The sequence below is a fragment of the Symphodus melops genome (assembly GCF_947650265.1).
Source record: "Symphodus melops genome assembly, chromosome: 23".
NCBI lineage: Eukaryota > Metazoa > Chordata > Actinopteri > Labriformes > Labridae > Symphodus > Symphodus melops.
Genome location: NC_136713.1, coordinates 9,569,908 through 9,581,213, shown reverse-complemented (window position 1 = coordinate 9,581,213; position 11,306 = coordinate 9,569,908). Strand labels below are relative to the sequence as shown.

Below are 11,306 nucleotides of genomic sequence, written 5' to 3'. Positions count from 1 at the left end.
ATGACTAGCGTTGGCCACAAGATGTCGCCAAGTGTGCATGAGCGTACCTCGGTACCTTTGCTCTGTTTTTAACCTTAATGAGTTTAAATTAATTAGATTACCAATGAATTGGTTGTTAGTTTATAGATAAAATGTTTAAATTATTTGTACAATATTAACTCTACACATGGGGGAAAACAGCTATTAAATAATGATTTTGGTCAAATTGGACATGATATAAATTGTAGTAAAGTAGAATTTATTGATGGAAGCCCAGACAGGCGCACATGTACCTGTAATTAAGCTGCTTGGTTAATTGGGTGGAGGCGCGCGCGCGTGTGTGCGTGTGCGTGTGCAGGATGGGTGGAGTCTTACAGTCTCATTAGTTCAGATTAGACGGATATACTAGACAGAGGAGTACCGCCATCAGCAGACAGCCAACAGTGTGAGGGCGTGTGATGAGCGTGGAGCCACCTGTCCTCCATTTCTCTTCCACGTTGGAGGTTTTGGAAGGTAGCAGCTAATTCGGCGTGATTTCATTGTTTATTTTTCTCTTCCAATGGAGGCAGCGGTTCTGAATCCTGCGATGATGCCGGAGGTGGACTGCAACAGCAACACCCTGAACGCCGAACTGGAGGTGAAGAAGCTGCAGGAACTGGTGCGGAAGCTGGAGCGGCAGAACGAGCAGCTTCGGACCCGGGCGAGCGGCTGCAGCGGCGGCGGCGGCGGGCCGCATGTGCTGCCGCCGGCTCCGGCGTACAAGAGCCACCGGCCCAGCCCGCTGCCTTCACTGCTCTGTCAGCCGTCTTTGGGCTCATTCACACCCACGGAGGAGCCTTTCCAGTACTTGTACCCTCACACAGGGGGTGATGGAGCGGGGGAGGAAGAGGACGAAAGATCCCCACCGTCGGTTCTGGACGAGCTGGAACTTTTGGACCTGGACTGTCTGTCCTGCTCGGATCAGTCTGATGAAACCTGGTAAGTATGTACTATTGGGTTCAGTCTCAACCATTTGTTGCCCACCTTTAGAGCGTGACATGTTGCACACTGAGGCCACAGATGCTGCTGCTCCTTGTTTGTGGGGTTTGAGCATGTTAGTCCTGCATCCTCCAACACAAAGCAGCACACCTGGACGATGAGAGAAAGAGAGGCTACTTGTCATCAGGCCTGCGTAAAGCTGCCATTTTTAACTTCCTGTATGCAGGAGACATTAATTTCACTGTCATTTCCAGGCTGTATTGAGATTGCATTGCTCTGTCCGCACTGCAACACAAGGAACAGCAATTATCCTTAATGTTTTTAAAATACAAAGTGTGCAAAAGATGGCATGAATATGTCAGCTTGATTTCTCCCATAAAAATGACAGAAAAAGAAAAATCCTGTTAGAAAACAGTAAAACTTTTGCATCCATCATTTTTCAGTGGAAGACTATGAAAAGAAGCTTGTTTTTTTTTCTCTTCTGTGTGGTGATTGCAAAGAAACACATGGACAACAAGGTATGAATGTGTAATAAGTGAACCAAGCAATCTGAAATGTGAAGTTATATTTGAGTTTTTTTCTGTATGTAATATAAAGTGATAAAGTTGATGTGGAGGAATAAGCTTTAGTTTAAACTTGTCTTTCAAGTCCTTTGAAAAGTGAAGATGTGCAATCATTTTGCTTTCGTTGCAGCTTTCAGCAACCACCAACCAAACAGGAACTAGTTGGCTGTTTGCTGGACAGAAAAAAAGTTTTATAAGTCAGAGACTGACGGATAATCAGTAAGTTTCATGTTATCGGTGATGTGAATAGAGCCAAAGGAAAGTGTTGTAATCAGTCGATGGGGATGAGAAACGGGCTGTAATTAGTGTCAGTGTTTGAAATGAATGAGCAGTAAAATAATCATGTTATTGTCAGCTAATAGACATATCCATGACCCTACTAACCACTTTAATCTGAACTTGTTTACATGCGGAGGTTGAGACACAACAGAGCCACACTGGGGCAGAGAAGTTCAGTGACGTATCTTTGTCCAGGGTGTCACAAGTTCATTAAGAGACGATGAATCTGAAGGAAACAACCTTGTGCAAACGCACCAATAGGAAATGAAAGTGGTTTAAAAGGGTCACCACAAACGGTGTTATAAATGTGTCATGAAAACGTTCCACTAAATCAACCCAGAGTTTGTCTTCTAACTGAACGATTGAGTTATTATTCTGTCAATAGATGTATCGATGAACCAACCAATCACAGCAGAGCAATCCTGTCTGTGCAAAATCAACACGAGGTGTGCACAGAGTCTCTCAGGAACGCCTCATTGATGATGTTGTTTCTGCAGGAAGAGCTACCGGCTGCTTTAACATCATATTTGTCTTTCACAGATCCAACCCTGAACGACGAGAGTTCAAACGCCGGGGTATGAAACAAAGTGTCCATTGTGGCGGCTTAGACGAGAACACGCCTGCTCAGAGACTCAGTGGGTCGTTTGTATCGAAAAAGTGATGACGACGAAGCTCAGCAGAAAATATTTGAAATGATGAGTTTGATCCAGCGCACCTGGCATAAAGTGTTTGGATGCAATAATTTGGCGTTTTGAACTTCCTGTTGGTGCAGTGTTAATGTTGGGGACATCTTTTTATGTCAGTGAGGGCGCACTGTGACATCAAAGCGATGCTGATGCTGATTTTACTGCAGCACACTCACTCACCTTACATGTGGCGCGTTCACACTGCAGCCACGTCTAAAATAGTATCTGAGGTGTGTCACCTGATGTCCGCGGACGTTTTATAATCTATAATTCAGATCGCTCCATGTTGCCTGGAACCTCAGAGTTCACAATAATCTCTCCCTCTCTCTCTCTCCGCAGCAGCTCGTCTGTCACATCTCCAGGCTCTTGCAGAACCTTTAAGCCACAGAGAGAGAGAGAGAGATGCGTTAGTGACGTGAGGAGATGAGCTGGAGGCACAAAGGAAGCAGATTGAGAAAAGAATCAGATTTCGTAAAGTTTCCTCTTAAAATGCAAAAAGCTGAAACAGCGCCGGTTCGCTCGTGGGAACCTTTGTCGTACGAATGGGACTTTGAAAAGTGATAAAGCACGAGTGTGTAATGCAGCGTTCAACAGTTGGAGAATGACTGACTTTGTGCGCGTTTGGAGGGTTGTGGAAATCATCTCGTTCTAGGATGGCGTCTCAATAACATGTTGAAGTGTATTTTCTGCTTTGCATGTTTTCAGCAGCGATGCCTTCGTGTATCTCTATGTCACAGTTGACCACAATGTCACTGTTGTTGTTTTTGGAAGAATCGTTGTAGCGATTTAGGTTTGGTCATTTGGATGGAGCTCTGGCTTTAATGGTTTGTTTGGCTTTATTTGAAACTATTTTGCAGCCTGATGAAGTTCAAGCTTGCTATAAATGTTACATTTATAGGTTCCCACTTTGTGGCGTAAAACCTGAAGGGTAGCCGACACCACAGAGGGATCTTCTGGACATTTAGCATTTCAATGCTAATGTTTGTGTTTGCAGGTTGTACACGTCGTCGAAAGCCACAGGGTCCTCGGAAGACTCCACGAGTACTCTGCAGTGGTGCCGGAAAGCTCTAGACTGTCCAAAGTCGGAGGTGGAGGATGCCAGGAGGTCGCTGTCTCTCCGACTGGAACAAGGTATGACGTGACAGATTTAGTTTTTGACGCTTATTTAACGTTGTTTTATTGTGCAGGAAAGGTAAACGCTGCACAACAAGAGACACGTGTGGTGTTTAACTGAGGCGTCGGGAAGAAGCAGTTCTGTGATCGTCCTGCTCTGGTCCAAAGTAGGGGAGCTGTTCGTAGCCTCGGCTTCACTGTCAAATAGAAGATTCTGGAAACGTCTGTCTGGAGTTCAGCTGGACTTCAGTCTCTGGTGTTTTTCTTTGAGCTCGCTCTTTTATATCCTCGTCTCTGTCCTGTCATAGTTTATAAGTTAGTCGTCTTCTGTACTTCACAAGCCACATACATTCGGATTGTGTTACAGACGAAGGCGGCCGTTCTCCTTCAGGCGATCTTAAAGCGATGCAGAGTGTAAGCACAGGAGCTCACTGACTGCCACGAAACAAATCTCTGCCAGGAACAAGTCACCCACGACTGAGTCTCATCTTGCTTTCAGTCTGTCACCACCGTTTGTATTCTTCTTCTTCTTGTGTATTTGTAGCGCTTTTTGTAAAGCGTTGATTTGATATGACGATCCAAAGGGAGCGTAGTTGTCTCCAGGCATCCTGAGAGTGTGCGTCCTAAGTAAGCAGTTTAAGGTTGGATCACCTTCATCTCTTCAATGTGACTAATGTGGCTCAATGAGGACAATAGAACTTACAGGGGCTAATCTGTACATCTCTAATGGCATTAAGCAGATCTGGTCGAGGTCACATGACCTCTGAATGTCTGCCATGATCTGCGTGATCATGGCAGACATTCAGTCAAATGAACCCAAAGACGGACGTTTGAAGAAATCCAGAAGGACGAGCAGCGTCTTTAAAACACATCAGCTGTCACAGTTATCTAAAAAAAACAAAAAAAAAACCCATATGACTCGGTATCTGAGACTTGGTTTGTGTTCAGCGTTGCCACGGTTACCTCATGCACCTGAATTGACTTTTTAAGAATAGATTTTGGATCTTGAGCCAATCGACAGCCGACTTGGAAGAAGCAGATCACGTTTCTGTCTCGATGTCTGATCGATGAGTGTCTTTGTAGGCTTCAGTGTCCTCTGTGTGTGTGTGTGTGTGGTGTGTAGAGGATACAGTTGTGTGTTATGTGTGAAAGGAGGTGACAGCGCCCACGGGCTGAGCAAAACAGACGGCTTATCACGCTGAAGCTTAATAAGAGGAGAACCTGCGTCGGCGCGTTTCTTCTGTTGTCGCACTTTGAAACACGAGTCATTTGCACTTTATGAAAGCTTCTTCATTTTAGGTGCCAGTCAGAGTTCTCTGGTGTAGAAGGAAGTTTACTCACAGAGCATATTGAACCAAGTCCATGTATGAAATGGAAAACAGTTTGAGGAGTTAAAGGTAAATGTATGGTAAAACATTGGTTAAAGTTTTCCAACATTACTCTTCAAGACTTTTAAAAACCAGGGGAAACGTTGGAGAAGAACAAGTGGAGGGGGCTGCAAGCTGAGCTGCCTGACATGTTTATTGAGGGAATTATAAAAATAGCGGTTCTGTTTTTTGAAGGAAAATGAGAAATTACCGGTGCATTGATGTCTTTCATGCTGTTAGATTTATAAACGTATCTTCTTTTACATAACTCCGTCTGAATGTAAAATTAGCAAAGAGCTGTGATTTAAAAAAAAAAAAGAGAGAAAATCTTGAATTCTACCATGACAAGATGGCCACTCGCAGGAAGACAGAGCGAGAAAGATCCAAAGTGAAATATGATGAATGAGATGAAATGAAAGGAGTCAAAGTCGATGAAGTAGGACCTCCATCGTGACTGTCCACATTGTTTGTGCGGCTTTCACGCCGTGCTCTCACTCGGTATGTATCTGGGTTAAGTAGCCGGTCGCCGTCTGGCTTTGTCTCGGCCCCGTGAACTTCCAGCAGCTGTGCAGCTTGTTGCATCACAAGCTTGAACGTCCCTCTCTCTCTCTCTCTCTGTCTTAAAGCGTACGCGGCGTAGGAATGCTCCCACCAGCTCGGCCCCCGCGTTCTCCCCCCCCCCCCCCCTGAGGTCGAGTACAGTGAAATGAGGAGCCGTTGCCGTGGTTACGGTTTACATAAAAGGAACGCAGCCTCCTCTCGCATCAAAGTGGTTTTGAACGGCGTTGACGGGTAACAGAGAGAAGTCCCTCTTTGTTCCCATCATATCGTCTCTGTTCTGCTGCTTCACTGCGCCTATGAATAGTAACTGTGTGTGTGTGTGTGTGTGTGTGTCACTGAGCGCCAGGTACGGCTGCAGTGTGAAGTGTGTGCTTCTTTGTTGTGGCGTTTAACAAAGCTTTGTTGTGGAGCTGCTGAATAGAGCATTTGGTGACAGTCACAGAGTTGGTGAGGTAACGGCTGCAGTGTGTGTGTGTGTGTGTGTGTGTGTGTGTGTGTGTGTGTGTGTGTGTGTGTGTGTGTGTGTGTGTGTGTGTGTGTGTGTGTGTGTGTGTGTGTGTGTGTGTGTGTGTGTGTGTGTGTGTGTGTGTGTGTGTGTGTGTGTGTGTGTGTGTGTGTGTGTGTGTGTGTGTGTGTGTGTGTGTGTGTGTGTGTGTGGGTAGGAGCCAGTTCAGTAGGTTTTTTTAATGGGTTATTTGAAGATGTGTATTGTACTGCAGTTTGGTGTAAATGTTTGTGATTTGTCTGTCTCGTCAGTGTCCCGGTGGCGTAGCTCCCTCTCCGGCCCCTCCCCTTCCTCCTCCACTTCCTCTCCCGGGCCTCCTCTGAGTCGAGTGGCCGGAGTTTCCCCCATCAGTGCTTCCCCTGCTGCCAGACCCTGCTCCACCCCGCAGTCGACAGACCGACCTGGTAAACACAACGTCCACTCTTTTACAGCGCGTCTGTAAAGTTTTGACTGATTTTGGCTTTTCTTTTTAAAAACTCCTCTCCTCCCTTTAGCTCCTCCCCTCTCCTCTTCCCCGCTCCACTGTGTCGCGCAGCGGACCCTGAGTCCTGTAGGGAAGGACTCTCTCTCCCCAGTAGCTGAGCGGACTCCCACCTTCTTCCCTCACAGCCGCAGTAAGCCTCAGTATCTGTTCTTAGACTCCCTCCCTGGCACAGAGCACAAGTGAACACTGGTTGACGTATGCAGGAATATGAACGTGCAGGTGAAGACGGTCGGTGCAGAAGTGGGTCAAGATTGTAAAATAGGATTATAAGTCTGGGAGGGAGAGAATAAATGATCTCTGCAGCGCTTCACTTTCGCACGTGAAAGTGTGGCACAGATTGTTTTTATTTTTTTTTGATGGAAGGAAATGCATGATCCGGACTCAGCAGAGGGCGAAGCTGCAGGGAACGAGAGAGAGAGGGAGAGAAAGGCAGCCCTGCATGTAATCTGCGGTTTATGTTCAAGGCTGAGTTCCATGACGGTGCTGTATGTGGCTTCAACTGTAAAACATCAGTGATGTCAATCAGCACCATCTGTCTCAAAGCTGTGTTTAGTTGAGGGCATTTAATCCAGTGTTCAAAATGTGTATAAACCAACACTGTGTGTTTGAGGTAGACCCATCTTACAGCTATTTGACGGAGTAAAAAGTCTCAAAATTCCCCTCATTGCAAAGCACTTTAAACAAATCCCTTAATCTGGGTTCAGTATGATCACGATCGCCGATTGTCTCCATCTGTCGGCCGTCGAGCGATGAACGCCGCGGCAGATCTGGAGTGCTACACAGACCAAACTCAGAGGTAGAGTCAGTGAGTCACAACATTGTTAGACCTGGAAATTTAATTTTTTAGAATTATCAGAACGCGTGTGTGATCCTCCAGATTGTCCCTGTTAGGTATTTAACAGGTTTGTCGCAGACGTCTGATTCTTGCCTTTGCTCTGAATGCAAAGTTTAAAAAATTGATTTATTGATTTTTAATAACTTCTTGTGCCTGCCGAGAATGGAGACATTGACAAATATGACATTATTATTTAAAATGTATAGTCCGGAGACGGTCCAGATAACTGAAGATCTTAAAGTATTGTGTAATGTGGTTTGATGCAGTTTTCCTTCAATGAATGACGATAACCATGAAGTTAAAAACGACTCCTGAAGGGCCAATAAGCTGCAGGACCCGTATTGCTCATCATGTTAGATTTTAAGATGCCAAAAAAATAGTAGTTAATTGGACGTGGGAGTGGGAGGGGTTTGTGGACTTGATTAGGACGGGTAGAGAGCTGACGTCGTTTCATCTAATTTTTTTCCTACATGTTTGGATGAATAAGTTTTGAGTGGATTTTAGACATTTAAAGTTAGATCACGTGGTCTTGTGGATGTTTTTTTTTTTAAATCTCAAATAACGTACGAGGAGTTTTCGGGAGCGTCAAGCATTGAAGCTGGAGTCAGTGGACACGTACAGGTTGTTTGATTTCTATTGATTTCCTTTTGAAGGTCGCAGCCTCCGACGCATGACCTTCAGTCCTCAGTCATCCGTAGACAGCGACCTCTGCGCCTTCGAGGTGGAGGAGGACTCCATCGCCCTGGGATACAAACTGCAGGACCTGACGGACGTCCAGGTCATGGCCCGACTGCAGGAGGAGAGTAAGTTATAGAACTTGTGTCTGAGGGGGAAAAAAGGAGTGAATATGTAATTATAAATTGAGCATTATTTGGCAATCTGCATTTGAGCAGAAGGGTTTGTGATTCCAGTGATTATTCCTCAAACTTGTCACAGCTGACGTTGCGTTAAATGACTGTCGTGGATTGGTGTTTTAGTCTTGATTGACGTCTCTCTCTGTTGTTCCCTCCTCCTCTAATATTTTAACATCAATCAACAGATCTCAGAGCTCATCGCTACTTCAGCTTCATTAACCCCAGGAGGTGATGTGTCTGTGTGTGTGTGTCTCTCTCTCTCTCTCTGCGTGTGTGTGTGTGTTGCACGCTCTTCCTCATGTTTCGTTCCCCCAGGTCTAAGACAGGACTTTGCCAGCACGTCCAGCGTCCTCGCCAACTGCCGCAGCCAGAGCTTCACCTTCCAGCTCAGCCAGCTCAGCGCCGGGCCCGACCTGGAGGAGGAAGACGAGGAGGAGGACGACGAAGACTACGGCCTCCTGCCGCCGCCGCAGCCCCGCCTCACCCGCCTCCCGCACTCCCACACCTTCTCCAGCATCCGAGACTGGCGAAGAAGCACAAGCTCCCTGTGCACCCCTCCTTCCACCCCCTCGACTCCTCCGTACCCTTCCGCCGGGTTCGCCTTTCAAGCTCAGCCGCAAACGGAGCCGCAGGGACTCGGACCGGGACTCGGGTCGGGACCGGGCAGCCTGTGCACGGCCGAGTCGCAGGGCTTCAGAGCAGGATCAGGCGAGTCCTATAAGGCCTACATTTCCCATGATGCAACTGGCCCTCTTAATCAATGACTGTATCTTATTGGTGTGGAATAGTGAATATAAAAATGTCATCTTAAACATTTCCCTCAGTAATTGCTGCCGACGACGATCTCTCTGTTTTCACGTTTCGTACGTCTGTATTTCTATATCTGTGTTGTCGTCGTCCATTTTGGTCCGGGGGGAAAACTCCATGAGAGTAAGTGGACGACGACTAAGCATCGAACTGTTAACTGGGTTGTTTGCTGACAGACGAATGGAGCAGAGCTGTACATGTTCTCGTTTAACTGGTTTAGTACCGGTGTAACTAACGGAGCACAGAGTGAGCAGCACACGTCCTCGACACTTAATAATAACTCTGCCTAAGCCTCTTGTACAACCCTTTAAGCTCTCAGACTGCCGTGCGCTGGCGCTCTGAGACGAGGAGGGACTTTGATGGGATTTGCAGTTAGGAGCGACCGAGGGGGGCGGGAACGCTAAAGGAGATCACGGCGAGTCGGCCCAACGGAAGAGGCGGGGCCGACAATTCTGCATCAGTGTGGTACGTCTGATTTGAAAGTGGAGTTATTGATTGAAATCTATCTTTGTGTGTGTTTTAGATAAGCTGCGGAGGAGCATGCCTAACCTGGTCAGAACTCCCAGCATGCCAAGCGTGCCCGTTTCGTTTCCATGCGCTTCCCCTACTTTGCTTCGTAACAGCCAGAGTTTCGATTGTTCCAGCGGGCTGGCTCGACTGCAGTCCTCGAGTAAGTCGCCCATCCTCTTCTTGGTCGACGTTCAGGAAGACGGTCCGCTCATGTGGTTTGTCCGTGTCCAGTCCCCTCCCCAGGTCAGCTGCAGAACAGGGTCCAGAGCGTCGGGAACTTCACCTCCTTATCACGGCAACCGCTAAAAGCCACGGCCTACGTGAGTCCCACCATCAAGGGCTCCCCGTCCACGCCGGCCTCCACCAGCCTCCAGTGTGCGAGCGCGGCGGTTAACAGCGGGATCCCTCTGCTCAGTAAACAAGCCGCGCCCAATTCCACCTCGACCTCGCCACGCAGCGGCCTGCCCCGGCCCGCCTCCCTCATCGGCCCTTCAAGCTCCGCATCGCGCAGTAAGATGGGCCAACCGGCACGAAGGTAAACACAAAGACGCTTGTTCACGACAAGATGGAAGAAATGAATAATTGTTTGGTTCGTGAGAGAAGTTGTCAGAAGTTTTACGTCTCCACAGAAAGAAAATGGAAATATTGAGTAGACTTGATGAGAGTGAGTCAGTTAATCTAGGTCATGTCACCTTGCGAGCGGATTATTATGACTCGCACGACGGCATGTACAATCCTACACTGAGTCAGTTGTATTCATGTCATTACCAGCTGCGACTTTATTGTTGGACCAGCTGCTAATAAACCCGATTGTGATGTTAGAGTTGGATAAAAACAATGGAAGTAGAAGTAGAATAATGATGCTTTATGAATGAGCTCATTATAGTGGGTGAAATGTGTGACAATAAAAGGATTAGCAGAGCTGGAGTTACCCAGTGTCAGTGTTTGAACAGTACAGACTGACGAACCTTCTTGTTAGAAATGCTATGCTAGTGACTTTGAAGTTTCAATAATACGGTCCTATATCGTCTCCCTGCAGTTTACTGACGCCTCCAAAGAGTTTGTCCACCTTCAGTGCTCTTCGTGACAGCGCCTGGCGAGACGGCTGCTACTGACCAACAGGCGAAGCCGCGCAAGCGGCGCCCCGCCGGCTGGGGTAACGCACCACATCTGGACTGGAGGAAATTTCCCGAGGGGGCGTTTGAACCAAAAAGTTGACCCTAAATCTGAGATTCTGCAAAGAGAAAATAACGTCAATTAAAAGGGGGCCACGCTCTATGCAGAATTAGTTTCGGGGAAGGCGGGTTGTTTTTACGTCATGGGTCCGTGCCAAGGGGGTGTCATTCCCCGTCACTCTTGTGCAATAAGCCACTAACTTTAGGCTACCAATAATATTTGCCTGTTAAAGAGGGCTGGCAGTTTTCTGAGCCTCAACACTGTTATTTATATATTTATTTTAAACACGTTTTGACTAATCGGGTGTTTTCCCTCCGGGAAGAGGCACCGGCCAACGACGCTGCTAAAATGTAATCGGTCCTTGTGAGTTTTGGCACATTTGGTGTGATTTTGATTCAAACTGGGTTTTTTTAACAAGTGAACTATTAAAAGTATGTATTCATGTGGAAAGCCGATTATTAATGTACATGTATTTATATTTATCGATGCAATATGATTTAGTTTTTAATGTGATGAAAATGTTTCCAGCACTGCCACTATAGCGACATAAATTGGTTCATATTTACACTTAAAATGAGCGTTACTGAAACTGTTGTTGCACTTTGTATA

The 11,306-nt window shown here is 46.7% G+C and overlaps 1 protein-coding gene across 2 annotated transcripts; it reads left to right on the top strand.

Moving 5' to 3' along the window:
• Positions 1–108: 108 nt before the first annotated feature.
• On the top strand, positions 109–10,643 carry LOC306818520 (SLAIN motif-containing protein 1-like). 2 transcript variants are annotated; one of them, XM_079336147.1, is made up of 9 exons: positions 151–957; positions 3,480–3,616; positions 6,283–6,435; positions 6,526–6,645; positions 8,004–8,153; positions 8,520–8,912; positions 9,535–9,681; positions 9,753–10,056; positions 10,561–10,643. In XM_079336147.1, exons 1-9 carry the CDS (start codon positions 539–541, stop codon positions 10,634–10,636), a joined length of 1,899 nt encoding a protein of 632 aa, XP_079192273.1. In that variant the 5' UTR covers positions 151–538; the 3' UTR covers positions 10,637–10,643. The 2 variants fall into 2 exon arrangements, with proteins under 2 accessions (XP_079192274.1, XP_079192273.1); XM_079336148.1 differs by lacking the exons at positions 6,283–6,435; positions 6,526–6,645 and having other exon boundaries at positions 109–957.
• Positions 10,644–11,306: the final 663 nt, after the last annotated feature.